This window comes from Dermacentor variabilis, chromosome 1 (genome assembly GCF_050947875.1).
Source record: "Dermacentor variabilis isolate Ectoservices chromosome 1, ASM5094787v1, whole genome shotgun sequence".
Taxonomy (NCBI): domain Eukaryota; kingdom Metazoa; phylum Arthropoda; class Arachnida; order Ixodida; family Ixodidae; genus Dermacentor; species Dermacentor variabilis.
Genome location: NC_134568.1, coordinates 250,409,043 through 250,433,355, shown reverse-complemented (window position 1 = coordinate 250,433,355; position 24,313 = coordinate 250,409,043). Strand labels below are relative to the sequence as shown.

Genomic DNA, 24,313 nt, shown 5'->3' with positions numbered 1-24,313 from the left:
AGATTCTGGGGTTTTACGTGCCGATTTCTGATTATGAGGCACGCCATTGTGGGAGACTCCTGATTAATTTTGTCCACTTGAGGTTCCTTAACATGCACCCAACGCACGGTGCTTTGGTCTGCTCGCTTCCTTTTAATTTCTTTGGCAGCACGTTTTCCTGGTCGGGTCGACGAAAACTTTATATGACACCGCAGTGCGCCCTTTTGCCTTAACTGGATAGACAAGATCGAATTAAATATGCGTGATTGGTTTCATTTCTACGTGCCATCCTTCCCCAAGCATCTTCTTCCACATCCTTTAATATCAACGACAGTGTTGTTAACAATCCAGTAGAGATTTCAGAAGCGTGTAATACATACTTTAAGTCAGTGTTCGCCTCGGATGATTCCAGTCTTTCAACACTTACAACTAACGATTCTTATGCAATTGATGATATCAACATTAGCAAAAAAGGTGTTTTGAATTTGGTACTGAACTTAGACACTAAAAAAACCAGCCCGCCCTGATGGAATTTCGAATTCCTTTTTAGTACAGTTCTCGCTATGGGCATCTAAATATCTGTTGATTATATGTCAGAAGTCCCTTAATAGTGGTGTTGTGCCTTCTTCCTGGAAAAGAGCTAAAGTACTCTGGTAAATCTAAAGTAACTCTGGTGACAGACAGCTCCTATGTACGTAGACAGCTATATACATATTTCTTTAACTCCAACCTCATGTAAAATACTGGAACACATAACCTATAAGCATATAATAATGTTCCTTGAAAATAATAACTTATTGAACAGCTTTCAGCACGGCTTCAGGCGCGGTTTTAGTACTGTAACCCAACTTAGGGAGTTCACTCATGACCTTTCTCATTACATCGACTTAGGTAATCAGATTGACACCATTTTCATTGACTTTGGCAAAGCTTTCGACACTGTACTACACTCTAAACTGCTTTTGAAACTCTGTAATATTCTGAATAACCCCCAGTTGGTGTCTTGGATTTCCGCTTTACTTTCTTTGCATTTCCGATTCGTATGCTATGATTCTGCTGATTCGTCTGCAGTCGACGTCACATCAGCGGTCCCACAGGAATCTCTACTTGGCCCTCTACTATTCTTATTGCTTATTAACGACCTTCCAGACCATGTTACTTCAAAAACACGCCTTTACGCCTTTATGCAGATGATTGTGTTATGTACAGACCAGTTGACTCATTCGCTGATCATCAGCGCCTTAAGGATGCCTTTGTTTCATTTTGTAACTAGTGTGCTACCCGGAAATTGAGCATCCATTTTGATAGAACTGTTATAATATCTTTTACTAATAGACACATGCGCGTATGTTTTGATTACATTTGCAACGGTGTATCACTAACAAGAGTTTTTCAATACAAATATTTAGGCGTCATTTTTACACCCACCTTGCCTTGATCCAAACATATAGATTACATTTGTAGTAAAGCGTTAAAAAAACTTGGTTACATCCGCCGGACTTTGCTACTCCGAGGGACACTAAATTAGTAGCATACAAAAGACTGATTCGCCCAATTTTAGAATATGCTTTCTCCGTATGGAACCCATATGAACAATGCGAAATTAATTGTATTGAATCGGTCCAGAGGAAGGTTCTTAGTTTTGTTTACCGTCGCTTCCACCGAGACTTTTCACCGTCAGCTTCTCTTGCTGTGTTAAACCTCCAGTTTCTTTCTAGGCGGCAGCACATAGAATCTCTGAAGATTTTCTATTATAAGAACTCTCTTTGTCACCTATCAGATGCCTCCCTTTTAACGCCTGCTTGCCCGACTTCAACTAGAGCTTATCGTGCCTCTAATATTAGACCACTCGATACACGCACTAACACTTTCAAATACCGTTTTTCTCGCCGAATGATTTAACAGTGTAATTTGTTACCTGCCGAAGTTCGTCTGTTACCCACTTCTCAATTTTAAATGCTATTGCTGATGTATAGTTCCTTTACATTTTTCTGTTTCTATGTTCCTGTTTCTGCATATCGTAATTAGTTTTACTACACGCACTCCTGCCATAGCCCTAACGGGCTGCAGTATGTATAAATAAATAAATAAATAAATAAATAAATAAATAAATAAATAAATAAATAAATAAATAAATAAAACATTCCATGCGCTGCCCTGGGCTTAACAAGGCCTGTGATCGCGGTAATTCTGGTGCTGTGATTCCGGTAACTTCTGGCATTCCGCAGGGGAGCGTACTTGGCCCTCTACTTCTTTTTACTATATATTAATGATATTGTCAATGTCGTTAACACCCCAGTTCAGATTCGTCTATTTGCTGATGACTGTGTTTTGTTTAGAGAAGTTACCTGCATTACTGACCAATATGATTTTAACTCTAACTTAGATAATGTGTTGAATTGGTGTGAGCAATGGGAAATGCTTCTTAATGCAACTAAGTGTGTCTATCTCCCCATAACGCGCAAAAAAGTACCCTTAGACTACACTTACAATTTAGCTGCAGCACCTTTACTGAAAGTAACATGCTATAAATATTTAGGCTTAACATTAACGAGTGACTTATCATGGAACTTGCACATAAGTACCATCTGCTCTGCCGCTTTCCGGAAACTATGCCTTCTGCGCCACAAACTCAAGACTGCTCCTCCGAGTGTTAAACTACTCTCTTACTTTTCCTTAATTAGGCCAAAACTTGAGTATGCTTCCATATTTTGGGACCATTACACGAAAATTAACATTAAGAACCTAGAAAGAATTCAAAGAAAAGCAGTACGATTTATTTACAGTAAATTTAAGGCTACTGACTCCCCCACTGCATTACTAACTGATAACGGCATTGAACTATTACAAATTCGAAGAAAGAAAAGTCGACTAGAGTTTCTTTCAAACTTAATTAATCACAGGATAGCCTTAGACACCGCAAAATACGTATCCCCCTTGATAAGCATAACCACTCGACACCACTCCCCTCGTTCTCTAACACCTATTTTCGCAAGGACTGACACTTTTCGGTACTCTATTTTTCCACAAAGAATAAATGACTGGAATAAACTAACTGAAGCATACCCCCAGCGCCCGTGAGCTGTATATAATTTGTGTAAATAATCTTGTTATTTCGTGTATTATATTATAGTTGTTGTATTGTAATCAAGTTAAAATTTTTCTTAATCGTCTACCTTACGACCAAACAATTTGTGTGAAAAACGCGTTGCACACTTGTTTCATCTTGTTCTTCTCTGTATATCATCTTTGTTTTTTGCTCACCCTGCTTGGACTTCTTGTCCGCAGTATTGTATAAATAAATAAATAAATAATTATGACGGGCGTAGAGCACCATATAAACACGGTTACATCCTCATCGCGATTTTGCTGTTAGTGTGCATACTCACAAATGTTCAGTCGACATTTATGATGCTTGTCGCTCGTTGCGTGCTTGACGAACTCCCGAGCATGGGCAAAGATCTTGTGGTTGACGCATTTGGTCTTGTGTTCAGCAATGGCAATACACCTCTGCACGTCCTGCGCATAGCTGAGCGCAAGTAAAGAATGTATTTGTAAAAGTCAGCCAGTACATAACGAAGCCAAATTGCTGTGGGAACGGACTGAAAGTTGCGCCTATATAGCCAGTTCGCAGTCCGAGAGTTATACTATGAAGACCCAGTACTTACAAGAACGCTTTTCCCCCTTCTCCTTTCGTGATCGTTCACGACTTCTCCGTGGCAGTCTCCGGTATATGTTAAGCAATATGACTTAAATCTGCGACTCCTAATTTGCTCATAGATCAAGTTTCAGTCGGCTAAAATCGGCTGTTCGGTTTTCATGAAGGAGAAACAGCATGAACAGCGGGACACGTCAAAGCGCCGACTATCAACACAGGCATTTATTGTGCTGCAACAGCACATACGCTAAAGGAAACGGAAGGAAAGGCAGATTGCGAACGAGAACACCAACAACAACCACGAAGAAACAACAAAGAAAAATATTATGCATGCCTACAAAAGGCCTTTAGAAAAATGGAGCAAGAGTGAGTTGTCACTCGGCTACTGAAATTTTCCAGTCTGGGCAGCTGCAAGTGAGCTGACACGTGACCTATTTCGGTGCATAGCAAAAGCCTCGTGATTTCACGAGTTCTCATGTCACGGGTCAGTGGAAACAACCAGGGAGCTGCCCTTATATATAAAACATCAATTACAGTTCCTTGATCTCACGGTGCACGCAGGTCATGACCACACTTGCTGAACCTACGCCAAACGCATCTTACTATTCAAAATATGTAAAGCACGCATAGAGCACGCCACGTTGAGGAACGCCGTTGTTCGTTCATGACCTCAAGTTGCACGGTGCTCAGCAGCGATAATATAACGCTTAACGTACGCTGATTTTCCAGAGTTCTTTCTGTCCAACATGGTGGAAATTAGCCTGCGTAAGTTTCGAATGTGAAAGACTACGATGAAAAGTGTAGGAAGCGTAGTGCAAGCAACAATGTAGATGCCATTTGCAAGAAAGCGAACGCAAATTGCCCCTAAGACATGGCCTGCGACAATCCGCGTGGCAAACGCATCGTCTCCTCAAAAATTCAGGCCTTTGTCACGGACAACGAGGTCATCGTTTTAATGGCTGCCTTCACTAACATGCTAATAACAGGAAGCTGAAAACAGGCAGCCATTCGGCCGTCAATTGTGCCAAGTGTTAGTTAAAGAAGGGCTTCCGCCAGGCTGCAGGTATCGTGACACACGGGCTAGTGAAATCCACGAGGCTTTCGCTATGCGCTGCAAAGAGCCGCCACGCGTCAACTCGCTCACAGTTGCCCTGATTGATGAACATATTAACTCTACGCGACTGAATGATAGCTCGCTATTGCTTCGTTTTCAAGGCCTTTTGCAGGGACACACAATGTTTGGTAGTGCTTTCGTGAGTCTTTCGGCTTCTTTCAGCGTGTACGTTTTGGTAATGAATATCCTGTACTGTCCGCTCCTGTGCCGTTTGTTGGCGCTGCCAACAACCAACAAGTTCCTGTTCGGATGCTTCTATTCGTATTTTTTTTTTGCGATAGTAATGCGCATTTCCGCCGTCGTCGTGACCGTCGCAGTGATTTTCGTATAAAGTCGAAGTTGTATATATGACATCGCGGGCGCGTGCTATATGCCCGCCGTATGCTGTGGCTTCGAATGAAAGCGTGCAAAGGTGAGCAGAAAAGGAACAGACAGTTTTAGTTGGGCGCCCGCAGCAGCTCTGCGTACGCAGGAAACCTGCGGAGGCGACAATAAGCATGCGCAGTACGCAGGAGCACGCAGGGTTTCTTGCGTGCGCCCGCAGCTTTTCAGAAGCTGCGTAGTGTTCGCTGCGGGCTTTGCGGGACATTCTCGCACGTTCTCGCGTGTCCGCGAGAGCGTATTTTTCGATATGGCTCTTGCCAAAGATATGACTCCGGCTTGTGGTTTAACTTCGTGGCGGCTGATATTGGCTACACAGTTTCAGGAGCTGGCATATGGCGGCGCGTGCAAGCACTACCGGCTTCTGCGCGTGCAAGTAAGCAATCCCCTTCCCAACTTTCGTGTCCGGCTAAATATCGCCGTTTCGGGCGCGAGCGCTTCGCTACGTACGCACGACTTCGCGCGGTGCGTAAGTGGGTGCTTGCGGACGCCCAACTAATACTGTCTATAGTGGCTCGATCTCGCGCGCGCAAGGGAAGACGGCAGAGAGAAAGCGCGCCGTCTTCCATCGGCCGCAAGACAACAGAGAGGAAAAGGGGGTTCAGCTCCGGCGGCGGCTGCGTATGGCGAGTGCGGCCGCGCGGGCCTTATGTTGACAGCGATCTGCGGTGGGTACTCTAGGTGCGCGGAGGGCTGATGGCCTTGCCGTGCGCTGTGTTCTCGCCGCTTAGTTCGCGTCGAAGCAAGAGGAAGCACGAAGGATTCCCTCGCTGCTGCTGCCCCTCTTTCTCACGCCAGCATTTTGACAGTGTCCGCAGTGATCGAGTGAGATGCGTTCATGTTTGCTTGTGTGCGCGTGACACCATAATTTTGTTAGTAAGCGAACGTTTACAAGTTTATACGGCCGATAAAACTACGAGTACAATCCTTACTTCGTACAGCTCTTTACCAATTTGCTATCGCAACCGGTGCTTCGCCTTTAGGGCCAAACTGCGACATATTTCTTTCTTTTTCAGCTATATCCTACGGATATTAAGCTATAAAAACATATATTTGTACGTCTACCAGTTATATTATTTTTCCGTGCTCGTTCAAGGACATCTAAAGAACTTTTTTTTTCTTTGATTCTACGAGTACCTATTGCAGATAAAGAACCGTAACATTTTACTGATCGTGTCATCCTCATACATTTTTACTTACCTACAAGTGTCCGCTGCTCCAGACCATACCGACTTCGTGTGTTCATCAGAGAGGGAGAAGTACGTGACACAACACATCATGATTTTCTTCAGTGCTAATGCTTGATTACATTCCTCGAAATTTAAGGGACCTGGAACAAAAAGACGAAGTGGACGCTACCATATCCGTATAGAACAATTCCCGGTAAAAGCTGCTTCGTTCTAGATAGTCTGGCACATATCGAAAATTCAATGCCGAAGGAAGGGACACGTTGACAAAAGCGGGCTTTCATTATAAAGCGAAAATAATTACCACGCAGCATGTATGTTGCCACAAAAAATTGGATCGGTCGTTTCTGAATCCCCTCTACAACACAACGAAACGCACTTGGCCTTAAAGGGACACTAAAGTGAAAAATGATTTCTTCTGCATCAGTAAATTATCGTTCAACAACACCAAAAACACCACTCTTACAACGATAAGACGTTCGGTAAGCCAGAAAAAGCGCAAGAACGAAATACGGCTCGCGACGCCTACATGAGTTCCCGCACCTGGGGGCTGTGACGGCTTGGATTTTGATGGCATCTTCTAGGGCCTACTAATTATATATAACGGTACAGATTGACTACATTGTCTTCTAAAGGAACCAAATAGTAAACATGGCAAGTTTCGGGAACCTTTATTCAGCCAACGCGGCCCAAATGCGAAAACATACTTTGGAATCCCTGACGTCACGCTGACGTACCGGCGCACGGTTTTCGGCGTGAAATTCGAATACTAATACTTGGACCTTCATTTTCTCATCTAATAATCAAACTATCTTTTTAATGACTGCCTGCAGGGTTCTCAAACAATGCTTCATTAGTCTAGACTGATTTATTGTTTCGTATTAGTGTCCCTTTAAAGTGAATATCAAAATTTTTCAATACTTGATCTGTTAATTAACTAATTAAGCGGGATAGAAATATTTGGAGCAGCGCCACATGACAGCAAACCATATGGCGTTCGTTTCACCCAGCTGCGGATAACAACATTTTTAAAATCCTTAGTTCAAATTTTGTGAAATACTCTAATACGTATATCGAAAAAATGAAACTGTTGCTGGCGCATTTTCAATGCTGCTCATTTAGAATGTGCTAGTGCAGCATGGGTTTTGCCTTTCCTTTTGTTTTTCTGCCTATCGTTTTTGGCTCATGATACCCTAATGTGGTTTCGTCCATTTGTCGCCACGCGTTTTTCTTTTTTTCACCTGTTCTGTTTGAATACGTGTTTCCGTCATTTATTCACAAGCCATAAACGGTGTTTGCTTTTCTTTACAATCATACTGAGGTCATTGTGACACTTTATATAAGCCGCCACTATTGCTGCGATGGAGGCCACGGCCGAAACTTTAGTGAAGTCAATGCTCGTTCCGACGTGTTTCTTCTCATTTTTGTTTGTTATACTGCAGGATTTGTGAACATACAGCCGCGTACGTCAGATTACACAGTCCATAAACTATCCGAGTTTCCCCCTGGTTCTGTAGCCCTCTGTAGAGCCCATAGTTGCCTAACTGGTCCGCAAATCGCCGATAGTGATATATATATATATATATATATATATATATATATATATATATATATATATATATATATATATATATATATATATAAGCTGTGCTCACGTCCCTAGTCGTGTCCCTAAAAAGCCCACAATCCACCTCAAAGTTGTGGAATAACTTGAGGCAGCGCTGTACACCTGGTAACATTAGGCTGTAAAGTCGCTTATGTAAAGACTGCACGCGATACACCCGTGCATTGAAATTCTTTCACATCACTAGCATGTTGTCGTGGACAAATGAAGCTCGAACGACATATTAAAAAACAGAACATTTCTTAGAAGCAGTACCTCAAGAGCATGCACTGTAAAAATTGCACACCCGTAAGGGTGTTTTCTTGTCGCACTCGTAACAACGTTACCGTTAGGGCCTTAGAAAAATTTATAGAAGGCAATAACGGAGCTCTAATTAGACGATCGATGACAAAAGACGTGGTTGAAAACTATGTAATCATTCTGACAGCCTTGGGCACACAGAAATATCCGACTGGATAGTTTCATATCTCTCCATGTGAAATTCCCTTGTCGGATATATTCGTGCGCCCAAGGCTGTCAGAATGATTACATAGTTTTCAACTGCGTCTTTCAACTCCGTTGTCGGCCTCTGTAAATTTCTGTAAGGCCCTAACGGTAAGGGTGTTGACATTGCGACAAGAAAACACCATTAACGGTGTAATGTTTTTTTACAGTGTGTCTTCACCCACATTAGTTATGGAGGGCTGCTGATGTCTGTACTAAATCCCGGCAGCGGCGGCCGCATGTCGATGGGGGCAAAATGCAAAGATGCCCGTGCACCGTGTATCACGATTTTGGCGCGTAAACCACAGAATTAAATTTTGAATGCCTATACTAAGATAATATAAACCTCTCACTAAGCGTCCAAACCGAACTCCCATGGACAATACACGAGATGGCGAAAAGAAATTAAAGAATGCGCTATAGTTCGCCCTAAACCGTGAGCGTTTCAATTGCCCGCGGTGCTGTATTTCCTGTGAGCCCACGTTGGCATGATGGGACTCGTAAACCTGGTCTACAGCCCATCTGAGGCCCTGCACTATACAGATATCGTGCGATAACGCGGAGGTTGTTATCTTCTGATATCAACACCTCTGCGCCGCTGCGCGGGTTCTATCGCGAGGCGGACACAGAGCGTAAGTTTGCCACATAAGAGAGGTTTAGACTAGAGTACCCAAGCATTGGGGTAAACAAGCTCCATTGTAGGCTAAAGTGGCTCAGCACACTGAAACACGGGGACAAAAGAAGGTGCATTGGACGCACCTTCTCTGGGTGCGCTTTCTTTTGTCCTCATGTTTTCCTGCGCTCAACCACATTTAGTCACGATGTACCAACAAGCCCACATCACCACCTTTGCCCATTGTAGGCCCTTTGCGTTCCTTTGCACGCCCGGTGGTTTGTGTACCCCAACGCTTGGACACCTTAATTTAACACTTTCCATTGGAACTAGCTGGACAGCTTGCGCGTGTCGGCGCCGTACGATTTCCGTTGATTTATGCTGGGACTGTCGATTCCTTTTCATAAGCACCTCGGAATGAAGAAGGGTTTCATTGTACTTAAAGTTGCCTGCTGGCGAGGTCACAGACTGTCTGACAAATTGTAGGACAAACTACGAAAAAGGAATACTACATTTGAAAACGAAATCAACGAGACATCTTTCCGAGAGCATTTCCTGCAGACAAAAAAAAAAAACTAAATTCATGCCGCGGTACCTGTGAAGTAACGCAATCTCAAGTTTGGTGCTACCATTTGGAGGCGTAAATAAAGGCACCTTTCTGAACAGACCGATTTCACAACATTTACTGCGCCACGACTGCCGCAAGTAATACTGGTTTTAGTAATCCTTAGCGGGCTAAACGGGAACTATGCATCACTGCAAAAATGTTTACACCCCTAAGGGTGTTTTCTTGTCACACTGATAACACCTTTACCATTAGGACCTTACAAATATTTATAGAGGACGACAACGGAGCTCCAAGTACGCGTGCGATGACAAAAATGTAGTTGAAAACTATGTAATCGTTCTGACAGCCTTGGGCCCACAGAAATATCCGACAGGAGGGTTTCATATCTCTCCCTGTAAAATTCTTTTGTCGGATATGTCTGTGCTCCCAAGGCTGTACCGGTGCGACAAGAAAACACCTTTAGGGAGTAAATATTTTTACAGTATGTATGGTGCGAAGCATGTGTTTGTACCACGACAAGCCCTCATGTCTTTCGATATAAAAAGGGGGAGATGTAAAAATAAGAAGATTCTGTAGATGAGGGGTTGGGAGTACACGCACCACCTGAATTATGCCGAAAGTTTTCTGGCAAAAATTTGAAGGACACTTAAGCTTTGCCTTTAAGAGTGGAACGCAATAGCATTTAAAGATCCCTGACTGCTTTTCACGCTTCCCGGCAACTGCAGCTTATGTAACCGTTATGTTTACCGGGGAACTCTGGTGGCTAACGCTATACGCGAAGGCGAGCTTTCTGGTAGAAACGCTGCCTCTTGCGTGAGCCGCGATGCGGCGGAGGCGAGCGCCATCTGGAGGTGTTGCAAAGAACCGGGCGCGCCGCTTTATGGCCTTTGAGATTTGCGTGAGCCGGCGCGTACAAATCTTGGAGGCCATGGCCGCTCTATGAAAGGTAGAAACGCTGGAAAATGAGTTTGTGTTTTTTTTTATTTTCCGCGTAACTGAATTATGTCTTCTCGTATATTCAAATTACAATCCGACGCTATCATGTCTGCAGGTTGTGTTTAAGCCGTACATTAAGATTTTTCTGACGTATCTTACCTAGAGAAATTCAATTAGCTAAGTAACTTCCTTGCGTTACATGGAGGGCGTGCGTGCTTGGGTAAGCGTGGTTCGAAATTATTTTTGCCGAAACGATGGTCGACGCGTGATGTCGACGCCGGATTTTTGCACAGGGCCCTTCACGCTATCGCGTGAAAAATCTGCGTTCGCATGTCCTCGGCATTTCTCGCGATGTCGCCTTTAACCCAATTATAGCGGCAAAGCGGCAGGGACTACTGTCATTATGACGCAGACAGGGTGACTACGCGCATGCGCTCTGAACGTGGTGAAGTCGGTCTGTTGTGATTTTTCCCGCAAAAAAGTCAAGTATTCCGTGGTAGCAACGCTGTTGTTGCAGGTTGGTACATCTTACTCCTTCTCGTGAGCTAAGCTGCGGTAATTGAGGAAGAACATTCAGCACGTATCAGGTTCAAGAAAGCTAAGAATAAAAACTGAACATACTCATTGCCGGAATGCATTTGACACTGTAGATGTTGATCATTAGTTCGGACAGAATGTTCACGGTGATGACGAGTGGGTCCTTAGTTTGGTCAGTAGTGTGGCACTTGAGCTCCTTTCGTGCATCCTCAAAGCACTTCTTGTAGTCGTAGTAGCACCTGAGGCAAAGGAGGACGCATTATGTTAGTGGGCCTGTCAGGCTGTACACAAAAGGCCACGTGATGGTGCAGAGCATAGGTTCCAGCGAGGAAGAAAAGCATCCCTACGCTCTCGTTCTTGCAAAGCGTGTAAGTCTTATCACCGCTGGAGTGGATTTTGCGTGCGATTACCCCATTATAGCCTTTGCTATAGACCCTTTTCGCGGAGCGGCTTGCTTTTGAAAAATGGGACGGTGTTCTTCGCGGCGCGCCGCACGTTGCCTCTGCGAAAGTGCACGAATGCGAAACCATTACCGCTTCTATCCTACTACTGTGCGATCGTTTGTTGGAACTGCAACTGGGTGTTCGCTTACGCATTGTGCTCCATTCATGCTGCAAAACGTGAAATGGCAGTTGGCTGCAAAAATAATAGGAACGGAATGAATCTGTGTGTCCAAGTTCACGGACCGCTGCTACATAAGGACTGGACTGCCTCTATTGTCGGCCCTTCGCGATGCACGGCTTTCATCGAGGACAAAACTTCACTCATCCGCTAGCGTTGTATCGCTAACTTCCAAAGAAAGGACTTCAACCCGGGAACGTCGGGTAGATTGAGTACCGATCGTTGCATAGTGACAAATGGAGTAACGGCGCTTCCTGGCTTAGTAAATTTCTCACCCGTTATCTACACACATTTTCCCCAACTTACAGGTAAACACGTCGAATCTATATACAATGTATGAAGAATTAGTGAATTGGCACATACTTGAATCAATGCGCCGACGCATGGGTGGTAGCGATTAGACCGACAGCAAACGAATGTTCGAAGCTGAGCGTTTCGTGACGCTCCACAGAGTAAGCGAGTGACTTGCAATAATACGTATTTGCTACTAGTCATTATAGAGAACATCTATGCTCCAAGACTTGTGCCCAGCAGGAACAATTCTATGGCTACTGAGTACATCAGCGAGCGATTAGGCAGAAAATAAGCAATCGGTGAATAACCGCATCGAGGAACGTTATTGAGTAAGAAACATGAAAAAGCTTCTTCAACATGTTTCACAAATAAATAACGAAGAGTAAAATGCACTGATCCGGATTTAATAAACAATCAGAGTTTGCACAGATTAGAATAAATTTCTAGCCCCACTTCTAGTACAAGCATCGTATACCTGCTCGCACCGTTAGGACAATTTGTAATGAACTCTGAAAGCGCTTACATGGCCCTCTGAAGCTGTGGCCAAAGTTTTGTACCGTCGACCCAGTCACCTCCTACAATATCCGCCGAAAGGAGGTTTACTAAACCGTACCGGTGTCATGCACATCCATTGTAAACACGAAGGAAACGGAGGCAGCTGAGGTAAGTAACGGACGCGTCATCACGTGATCAAACATGGCGGCGCTCACGGGCCCTCCGTGAAAAGGTCTATAAGGCGCTTGACATCGCTTTCCCTCGGAGCCCAAATAATCTTTTAAATATTCAGAATAAGATGGAGGCATGTGTATGCTGCAGCGAAATCCGGAGACCACTCAGCACATCTTACTGGAATGCGAAGGAATTCATCCAGTGAGCCCGTAGGTAACGTAAACTTTCAAGAAGCGCTTGGATTTAAAGTAGATTGAAGCATCAACCGGTCAGCAGTCGAGATAGGCAAGATATGTTTCAAGTATAGGTGGAAAAAAACAGGGAAAAGATTGATACGACCGCATCTGTTGCACGCATAGGTAGACAGAGAAGGTAGACAGAGAAGTTTTGAGCAAAGTGATCCTCAGCTTCATGATAGTGTGACTGTGACGTCAAAGAAAGCAGTCGTGCCTGCTCAGCAGAGCTATCCTCTCAGCGCAGCACGGAGCAGAGTGCCAGAGCGATAAAGTCTTGACCTCCTTTTTCGCACTTCTGGCTTTTCTGTTAGGTAGAGGTAGTTAAAGGTGATTTCTTTCTGCGAGTGGTGTTATTTTTGTACAAAGGTGTCAGCGCCTGTCTGCGTCGGTGTAGGTATTTTGCTGCTTGCTGTGATTAATTACTTGGCTTCTGGAGTGAACATGTGCCGTAAAGTAATTAATGCAGAAGATAATTAGTATATTTTTCTTAATTCACTTAATATATCTTTCGGTTTCTCGTGCAAGTACTACCCGCCTATCTGAATAATCAATCTCAAGGAGTAGAATTATGTTATATGCAACAGGATGTTAAAAATTTGCTAAAACTAAAAAATGATCGCCCTGTATATTGGGGCAACTACAGAATGTGTTCACACCAGGCAGCCACATAGAGCACATCTTTGTATTAATTCAGTGCACAGAGGTTTCAATAGCTCAGAATAGACCATTATGGATATCGTTTCTAGATATTAGGGCAGCTTACGACAACGTAGACAGGGAATCGTTATGGCCCATCCTCAAGCACGAGGGCATATATGACGATTTCGTGCAGCTTCTGAGGGAGAGATACAGTTCAATGCCTCTACAACGAAGTCATCTGTACAACAAAGGATTTCGTCTCTCCAGGGCGCATTTCTATATACTATGTGTATTGTGAACGTCTCGACAGCGAAAATCTCTACAACGAAAGAATATGGGCGACAACGACGGCTGATTCGTTGCTTGCGATTTTCGATTTATTGACGGCATACGGCGTCAAATAAACTTTCAAGAAAATAGGTAGTAATGTGTATCTGGAGCAAGCTAAGTGCTTGATTCGACGGTAAATTGTCACTATGACACTGGCTCCAAGATTTTCTGCCAGTGTCTTTTGCTACGCCTTCCCGAAACGACTAGTTTCGGGAAGGCGTAGCAAAATAGCAAAAAAATAGCGAGGTCATTCAGAGGACACTGAATGTTTTTTTTTTTTTTTAAGTTCCCGGCGCGACTGATCTTTCCGCAGAGCGGGCACAGCGAACGCGCTCGGAACGGGTCACAAGGAATCGTTGAAAAGGATTGGCTGACAGCGCCGACGGTGCGCGCAGGCGCAGGGTGGAAGCTCCCCCATTTCGACAGCTGTAATGGGGAAAGTGCGTACATTCCGGCCATGGTCTTATCTGCAAACGCGATGAGTATGATGTGAACTACAGGGGCTCGTCATTATCATAATCATCAGTTTTGTCATCAGCCTTTCATGTCCACCGAGGCGCCTCCCATCGACCTCCGGTCACGCCTGTGTTGCGCCACCTGACCCCCATCCTATGCCTGCAAATTTCCTCAGTTCACCCCATCTCCTATAATTCTCGGCCGTACTCGAGTGCGCTTCCATCCCTTCCCTTGGCACCCACCCGGTAACTCTAATATACCATCGCTACGCATTACAACCAGCCGCGGTAGACCAGTGGCTATGACGTTACGCTGCTGAGGCTTGAGGTCGCGGGTTCGATCCCGAAATGCAATAAGCACGTGTAAGGTGCACGTTAAAAAAACCCAGGTGGTCAAAATTATTCCGCAATTCCCCACTACAGTGTCGTGGCACGTGAAGCCCCAGAATTTTTAATTATGCCTTTCATTGCCTGCCCAACTTAATTTGTTCTTAATCTTAACTCTATATCGGCTACCCCCATTTTTATTAACACGGCTCTCTTCTGTAGCTCTTAACGTTGCACCTGTCATCTCTCGTTCCATCGCTCTTACCGTTGTCCTTAGCTCCTGCTCATGCTTCTTTCTTGTAGTTTCTGCGCCATATGTCAGTACCGGTAGAATGCAATTACTGTATACTTTTCTTTTCAAAGCTAGCGCTAAGCTGCCGGTCATGAGTTATGAACCCATTTTTATTCTTCTGTAGAACTCTCCCAGGTGCCCTGTGACTAATTGTAGAAGATAAATGTACTTTTGCACCGATTATAAAAGCTGACAGCCAGTCACAAATTCTTGTTCTTTTGTTGTCTTAGTCATCTGCATATGAATATTCAGACACATTCGAACCCTGTCAGCTAAAGTACTCAATCTTTGTTGTAAGTCATCTCAAACGTTGCTGAACAGCACGATGCCACCTGCAAACCGCAGGCTGCTGAGATATTCCCTGTTGATCTTCGCACCTAATCGTTCTCAGTATGAGAGCCTGAATACTTCAAAGCATTCAATCAGCCGTATTGGAGGGGTTCCGCCTCCGTGCCTGACCGCTTTCTGAAAAGGTACTTTCTCCCTTTGTCTGCGAAGAACTATAGCTATGGAACATTTATAGAGGGCGTTCCTTTCGAAGATTATAAAGATTTTTTTTTTTTATGCAAGGCTATCAACGTAGCGAATATGACCGTTTTTGCAGAGAGTTCCTAAGCGAAGAGGACATACATTTCCTCTGATAACGTGAGTTTTAGAGCGCTGAATAAAAATTTGTTATCTTTTTGTTGGAGACTTTGGACCAGTTGTTTAGATGGCGTAATTATAGGACGTAATTACAACTTTCTTAGCACTATAGGAGTGTACTTATTGTCACGATAAATCTAAGTTCTCTTGGTAGCGTTTCCCAAGAGTACTCAGAAACGAGCACTTAAATGCGCCATGAGTTACCTTCACTGTAAAGAAAAAAAATTAGTGGGATTTGTAAGAGAGAGCGGGATTATGAGGACTGCGGAAATATAGAATGAACAATTATGTTTTTATTTATTTATTTATTTATTTATTTATTTATTTATTTATTTATTTATTTATTTATTTTTGCTATCAATAGTCACTGCTCGACATCAGCAAGTGGACGCCGTATTTTTAACCACTTGGGCTTGGACCATTCAGTGGTTCATATCAACTGCACTTAATGTGCTGATAAACTATTTTCATAATTGCAATTTTAAAAATTCATGCTTAGAAAATGCTGCGCGTGAGCAAATGTTGCGGTGCTACAGGCACGGGCACACATAGGGGGGGGGGGGGGGGCGAGGGACTTCCTAGCCCCCGTGTTGGGACACTTATCTAATGATGGTTGGAAACTATGGCGTTAACAGGTTCGACTTTCATAAGGGTACTAGACTTATTTAGCATGGAGAAAACATGATACCTCTGAAGCCCCGCTAAAACGAATGCACTCCGTGGCAATACTCCCGGTACACGGGAGCAGTCACGTCTTCACCGAAGACTTTTGTGTCTACTGGTTGCCCACTTACACCGCACAGATATGACACGCCAAGGAATCCCTGTCTGTATCACGCATTAGACACCGCTTATTTCTGTGACGACTGCTTCAGATTACTAGTCACTGGAGGTTATGGAGAAAATGATAACTGGCGAAGCATCATGGCAGCGGCGGATTTCTGTAGGTGTGCGCGAATATTTAAAAGTTCCGGATAACGACTGGAACATTGGCCTGTATTTGATTAGGCCTTTGAATCAAATAGTCACTATTCGCAGATGCGAATATTTTTCGAGTAGTTTTCGAATAATTCACATCGCCAGAGTTAACATGAAACTGAAGGAAATATCACGCAAGCTTCAGCCCTTCCACTGTGTTTTTTTTTTCCAACGAACCCTCTGCGGGTTTCCTTTATAAGAACCGCTACTGTTGGTTGGACGGCAAATTTTTTTCCCTTTTAGTGCTCCTAAAGAATTGAAATTTGCGTAAAGCGCGCTGCATCTATGAAGGAACCAGGCCTTTGGGGCTAAGCCACCATTGGCCACCCTGAAATCTCGCTCACGTGATATGTGGCAATGGACATTCTTTGGTGCAATTTATCGGTGTTGCAACTGCGTGCTTTCTTGGAAATAAGTCTAAATACGCTCGAATGCGGTATTATGTATTACTATAGTTACATCGTCTGCCGCGACCATTCCGACGAGAGAACAAGTGTTTTCTTCGCTCTGCCATTCCTGCAGTCAGCGCTCATTGCGGTTTCATTCTCGAAAGTACGTATACACGCAGATCCAAACGCGCTGACAACACGGCTCATAAAGCATACCTGCTAATTCATGACAAGGCGATGCAATCGGAAACTTTCCAACGTAGCGAACACTTGGATGTCAACAGTGATTTGTGTTAATAGATAAAAGGCTGATCATTCGAAAATTATCTGAAAAATATTGCATATTCCATTCCGTTCGCTGTTGGCACTATTTGATTCATACTCAACAAGTTCTCATACATTACTATTTGCTGAACCCCTATAAGAGAGCGTTAAAACTGCGCTAGTGAACCCAGGAATTTCCTCCAGCCTTCGTTAACTGTGGAGCTGTTACGAAGGTCGTCTGAGTGATATTTGGGGACGAAGCAGTAGCGCGCGTGACATAAATATCCTTCTCGACGGCGCACAATACGCAGCTCCTTCATGTCCTGCATCGTAAACCCGTCAGGTAGCAGCTGCTGATATATATATATATATATATATATATATATATATATATATATATATATATATATATATATATATATATATATATATATATATATATATATATATATATATATATATATGGTTTCTTTCATTTCCGTGTGGTGTTATTTTTGCATTACATTTCAAATTTTAAAAAAAAGAACGAGAGATTTACCCTATGCGTTCCTTGGTTTCACTGTCTGTTGGCTTCGTATGATTCTGACTAACAAAAATCGGGCCTCTCGTTTCCATTTATTGCAGTCACTGTGTTTATATAGGGTGACCACGAGTAAGCATGTGGATCCAAATAAGAGGCGGAGTTCCTTGAATACTTTTCCGTGAAGTGCCTGCGCCTTGTTTTTAACCGATGTCCCTGTGAAGGTGTACCGCCCTCCGTCTCAAGAAAAATTTTCGGAATGTTTATATTTCATGACGCGACTCCATACATTTGGTAACAATTGTGTGCATAAAATAGTTGCGGGATTCCAACACAGGAGAAGTCAGCGTCCACGCAAGCGTAAGATCATCTCTACTCTCCGGGCTTTAGAGTGCCGCCTCCAGGCCTAGATTTCACTTTTTTTATATGCATCGTTCCGTGATTATTCTGAAAAGTCCCAGTCCATACGTTCCATACGTTCGTCTTGGTCGCATGCGAAGGTTATGCGAAAACCCTTTATTCGCCCATTCTAGCCCAAAGAGATGAACTCACTTGCACTCGGGTTTCTGCAGCTCCAGGTTGGTCTGGAATGTAATGCCGCAAGTGAAGAAGCGCCGCAGCAGCTCCTTTCTGTCGCACATATCGGGGTACTGGAAAGACGTATTGACGACAAGACACGTTGTCTCCATGGTGGAGCCAGGTGTCGTTGTGGAAGGGTACTCTGATTCAGTGGTGCTGAAAGAGCTCAACGTTCCGCTTTCGGTACTTGTTGTCGTTGACGGCTCCGTCGGTGCTGGTCCCCTGGTTATGGGGGTTAGGTGGGGCGGTGGCGTTGTAGTCGAGGTCGTCGTAGTTGGGCTTGTCCGTGGTGTTGCTGCGAGATAAAGACTATGGAGCGATGAAACTTTCTGTGCGCGTGGCTCGCTTACCTGTACTACATACACAATCTGGCCCACCGATACCACCGGGTCCTCCAGGACCGCCTGGTCCACCGGGTCCTCCAGGTCCTCCCAATCCCCCAGGCTCTCCTGGCTTGGGCCCATTCGGGCCGTTGGGACCTCCTGGACCACCAATGCCACCGGGACCGCCTGGACCTCCTGGACCACCGGGACCCCCTGGGTGTCCTGGTGGCGGGGCTTCTCTACCATCTGGCCCCTTCGGTCCTCCAGGACCCCCGGGCCCCCCAGGACCCCCGGGCCCCCCAGGACCTCCGGGACCCCCAGGACCACCGGGTCCATTAGGACCACCGGGCTGACCTGGGGGCTGGCAAACTGTCGGAACAGGGCCATTGGGCCCGCAGGGGCCGCCTGGGCCGCCGGGGCCGCCTGGTCCACCGGGGCCGCCCGGTCCGCCGATTTGACCCGGCTGGCCGCATTTATCGATCATTGGGTTTGTCACGGTCATTGTGAAGTGCGGGGGTTTTGTGGGCCGCACAAGTTCGTGCTCGATCCCGCACAAGCGTGCATATTTGGTCAACAGCACACTGTCGAAAAAGCTGGTGGTTGGCTTGATTGGCAGGTTCGTATTTTCGCAGAGGGAGTCATGATAGGCGTCCTTTGTACAATTCAAGAACTCACGAACAAAGCTGTAATGAATGAACACAAAGCCATTTCAACTTGGCTCCCACCGGTTGTTTTCCGGTGTACACGTTAGTTTAGAAGGCGAGTTGAGGTTCAGGTAATTATATTACAGCGACGCTAGTTCAAGGTCTCCCTTGCCCGTCACTATTCATATTTACCACGCATTGTGAAATATACGCTACCACTTATGTCCAATGTGCTCCCGTATTTCAAAACTTACTCGACGGGCGTTGCCGCGCCTCTGCATAAGTTGTCCATCACATGCCTTGAGGTGCGCGATTTAACATCATCAAACTGCACGGTGGAGGTTATGAGGAACGCCGTAGTGCAAAGGTATTAACGATGGCGAAGCAGATGAACGTTTGAACACGGCAATAGCTCTCTCACGTTTCAAACATGAAAAGATACGCTTTTCTTTGCTTATATGTTGTTTCCCATAGAATCCACGTTGTTTGGGCCCACGAGCCTGCGCTGCGATGAAGCAAAGTGTAGCTCGCAACACGAAGCTACGCGGGCCACGCCTCTATAGGCGCCACTGCAGCTGCACACTTCGAGCAGCGCAGTCAAGCTCGTTGCACTGGCGCTCAGCCGAGCGCAGCCTAGCGCTCCCGTCCACACTAAATGGGATTAAGAGAGTTCACGGAAGCGTTACACCGTGCAGCCGCGAAAAAGCAAGAAATAAAAAATAGTGTCGTACTGGCACACGGCTTTGTCCATTTTGTCAATCTGCTGCCCTTCCACTTCTGCATAGAATCCAACGGCGCAGTAGGAGTACAGCCGAGCTAGCATGGTGTTGTTGCATCCTCTTTGTGCACCTGAAAGCAGGTCGACCTTACGAATCACATTCTGGAATGATCGCCGTGTCAATTCGTGCGCTTTTCTGCATTTTCGGCGTCACGCGTCAAGTCACTGCAGCAAAAGCTTTCTTCATGGCTGTGGGGCGCGGTGAGCTATAGACAAACCATCGTTCTTTTGTGAAATTGTGTGATTATTAAGCAACAGAAAGGCAGGTAATTCGCTGCCCCCACTGGTTGTAAGGAAACTGGCATGAAAACGGACAGAACAAGGCTTTCCTTGATTTTTTATTCTAAAGGCGGCGTTCAAGCACGCTGATACAGCGAGCTCCAGCCTATAACGGTGACTTTAAGCCAAATCTAAGCAACTTCTTGACCAACTTGTCGTCGCTGGACGTACTAAGCAGCCTCAAGTTGTACTTAGGATTAACTGTCCGGCTAGTTGGTCTTGGATAAGTGCTGAGGACCATTGGCGCTAAAGAGCACGCACACATTGAAATGGGGACAAACACTGTAACGCTCGCCTTTGCCCCCTCTTTTTACGTTTGCGTCAGCAGTTACATCTATGTTCATCTCAACCAGACTACTCAATAGTTACTCAAGTTATAGCCTGATTTTTATACATTCACCTAATATGTATTCCGTATTGAAGTTTCGTTTTTTTAGTACTCACACACGACCCAGTATGCCAGCGTATGGTATGCAAGTATGGAGCTCTCATGCCGCGAGCATCGCAAAAGTAGTAACAACCGCCGAAAATAAAACTCAGTAAAAGACATTGAGATACTCTTGCGACGTCTCTTGAGCGGATCAGCAGTGTTAGAGTAAGGGATGTGCCTCAGCCAGTGTATAAGCAAAGGCACTTATCTTCGTCAGAGCGACAGGTGTTGTCCTTGGTATCGTTTATAGCTCACTATCGCCCACGTTCAACAGGAGAATAAGCGAGGGCATAGGGTACCGGAAGTCTAAATGTCGCAGATAAAAAAAAGGAGGAGTGGGGAATTGTGCTGCAGGTTTTTTCGTGCAATAGTGGTGGTAAAAACGGGAGAATAATCATCGCGTGCAAGCATAAAGTGGAAATGAAGAGAAAAATTAAACGAGCGAAGAAATTAAGGTTAAGACAAACTGAGCTGCATCAAGAGGTGCCAATGGGGGGGGGGGGGGGGAAGCAATGAGGAGAAATTACATGTTTTGTTCAAAGTTGACAGGACGAGACATTGACAAAAGAAAAACAAAATAAATCAAAAAGAATTGATGCGCCCAAAATCAACGAAAGGTGATAATAAATTGCTATAGTTAAGAGAAATCAGCCAGAAAGAGACTTGTAAGATAATCATTGCGGCGGTGGATAGGCATGATGGAAAAAGGAAGGGAAGGAAAAGAGAGAGCACAGCACTCTCAACTGCAGCATTATTAGAAAAGCTGGTACGTATACGTATGTGCATATGCAGGCGGCAATACGGCACATGGGGACGCAAAGTGCGAGTTCATCAAAAGCAGAATGAATTTGGAAAATTAAATTCACTTTGATATTAGGACATCGACGCAATACTGATGCACTCAGCGCCGTGTTGTTTGATCAAAACTGCCACAGACAATTCACAAGCGGTCGCCTCGCGGCTCTTCTTTCAAGATGTTTACTTCATTGAAAAGAGGCTTGCACATGCATTGCTTGCAGTGATATGGTAAATGGGAGCCAGTTCCGCTTGACACAGATAACATGAATAGATAATTTGAAATAGATGAGATAGCGGAAGGGAGTTCCAATTACCATGTCATTGCAAGCAATGCATGTGCAAGCCTCTCCTCAATGAAGTAAAAATCTTGAGAAAAAGAGCCGCGATGCGACTGCATGTGAATAGTCTGAGGTAGTTTTGATCAAACAACACGGCGCTAAGTGCATCAGTATTGCGTCGATACCCTAATATCAAAGTGAATTTGATTTTCCGAAGTCATTCTGCTGTTGATCAATTCGCACTCCGCATCTTCAGGTTTCGCGGAGCGCGTGTATATACAGTGTATTCCAACTAACATTAGCCAAGCTGTTCAATGAAAGAAAAATGAAGGAAAGTAACATGGTGCGAGAAAATTATAAAGCCTACGAAGTTCATTGGTCACAGGTCAGGCGACCGAACACCATAGGTCTTATATCCGTACCTTGCACCGTGCTATTTGTGTCTGTTTTACTTATAACAGGATAACACCTGGGACACCCTGAACCGTGTGTTTCAGCGAACACTTCTTTTTGTATTGCCTGTGGCAGGTACAGCAGAATTCTAGTCCTTGAGCTGATCTACTGGAAGAGGCGTGCATTACTTGCAAAAAAAATTGAAATGCATAATCGACTGAATAACAAAAATTCACTAATAAAGTTTTTAACTAATGACCTTATGGCACGTATTACAAATTACAAATTCTTGCGGGGACGTTTGCAAGGCGTATCCACTTGGAACGAATTCTCAGGATGACTCCGGTTTCGAGATATTAATTCCCGAACTTTTCGGAGAAATAAATGCATTGGCGTTCCAGTTACTTTTGTGCTTCAATGCATAAAACGACGTTTCGTTAAGAAAGTAAGTCGAACTACAGAGCATTTTTACCGCGAGTTTGACGGCTCATATCTCGCAAATGGTGTCATCCAGGCAATGCTTCTCAAGTGTATATGCCTGGCAGTCTCACTCGCTCGAATTTGTAAATTGCAATATGTGCCATTAGGTGATTAGCTTAAACCTAATTAGGGAATTTTTTTTAATTAGTAGATTATGCATTTCAATTTTTTGACCAAGTAATGTCCGCCTCTTCGAGTAGACCAATTCAAGGACTGGAATAGCGCTATGTGTCACAGGCACTTTTAAAAATTGTTTCAAAGTGTTCGCTGAAACACCTTTTATATGGTACCAGCTTTCCTAAAGAATTGTAAGCGACCCTAATCTTTGACATAGGTGTCTCTTAGTGCACTCGCACCTCGGCGTTGGTCTTCTTTAGCTTAACTTTAGGCGAACGCAACGCACAAGCCGCACTCGGAGGCAAGTGTTTTCCATTAATTAGCTGGTTAACTATCACGCCACCTTCATGTGCGTTACGTCATTAGTGACGTCATTACTTCCGCTTTCTACTTCCGGGTTTCTAGAAATTTTGCCAAAGTCGTGTTCACGCGCTGGGTCTTTAAAGTTTACGATTCTGTGCTTTGGTGTGAGGTAATCAGTGATTTCTAATTCTAATTATTCCAGGCACTTCAGTAATTCAACTTGTAACTAAGCTAATGCTGATATATATATATATATATATATATATATATATATATATATATATATATATATATATATATATATATATATATATATATATATATATATATATATATATATATATATATATAGTGAAACCCATGAATATTGTACAGTGCTATATTTTTCTATTTTCTTCCTTTTTTAGATTTATATTGAATTTCCTCCCCGGTCGTCTCAGGAAGTGAACCGGAAGTGCTGTGCAAGAAACAAGAGCGTCACTCGATGGTCGTGCCACTAATAAAGCGTAAATTGAGAGTTCAGCGCTATCTTTTCGCCCTTCTTTTTCCTCATTTCTTGCGCTACTTTCCATTATGTCTACTCACGAACTAGGCCAGGAAAGCATCTTTCTCATCTTGCGGGGGAGAGCATTAGCTCACTTCTAATTAATCATATCGCGTGCCCTGGAACATTCGGCGGAAAGACATACGGAAACTACTGACCTCTGTTCCTTTCTGTCTTCGCTAGTGTCGCGATGTCATACTACCATAAATGCTGGCCAACTCGCCCGATTTTCAGTTCCCCAGTGCCTTAAGTCCGTACATTCAATCAAGACACCGCGGATTCCAAGCCAGATTCAACTTTTCGAACTTATCTTTGGAAGTTGACAATACCTCTAGCAGAGTGCACGCTAACATCATCTTTTTGGACAACTGTCGCTCGTCGACTACCCTGACTATATGATGTTCGATGTATTGATTAGCAGGCGCATTTTTTTTTACGAAGGGCTCAAGCGTGTCAAGTGTTTTGCGTACAGGGACCCTCAATTGGACGCACTGCGTATTTTATCATTTGGCGTCGGTCAGATTATAGTGAGCCCCCTCCCCCCCACCCAAAAAAAAAAAAACATGGCGCTGCACGCGTCGTGTGCAGCGCTACTTCATTACGCCATTTACTGAACTCGCCGTAAACA

At 44.4% G+C, this 24,313-nt stretch overlaps 1 protein-coding gene across 1 annotated transcript in view; it reads right to left on the bottom strand.

Annotated features, from left to right (window-relative positions):
- The window catches only part of LOC142563825 (uncharacterized), a 99,072-nt gene that overhangs the window by 5,291 nt on the left and 69,468 nt on the right, over nucleotides 1–24,313 (bottom strand). The window contains exons 19-24 of the mRNA XM_075674510.1: nucleotides 20,017–20,134; nucleotides 18,669–19,324; nucleotides 18,292–18,613; nucleotides 11,165–11,319; nucleotides 6,333–6,462; nucleotides 3,369–3,508 (exon numbers count right to left, since the gene is read on the bottom strand). Coding sequence (XP_075530625.1) covers nucleotides 3,369–3,508; nucleotides 6,333–6,462; nucleotides 11,165–11,319; nucleotides 18,292–18,613; nucleotides 18,669–19,324; nucleotides 20,017–20,134 — 1,521 coding nt within the window. The remainder of the gene's footprint in view (nucleotides 1–3,368; nucleotides 3,509–6,332; nucleotides 6,463–11,164; nucleotides 11,320–18,291; nucleotides 18,614–18,668; nucleotides 19,325–20,016; nucleotides 20,135–24,313) is intronic.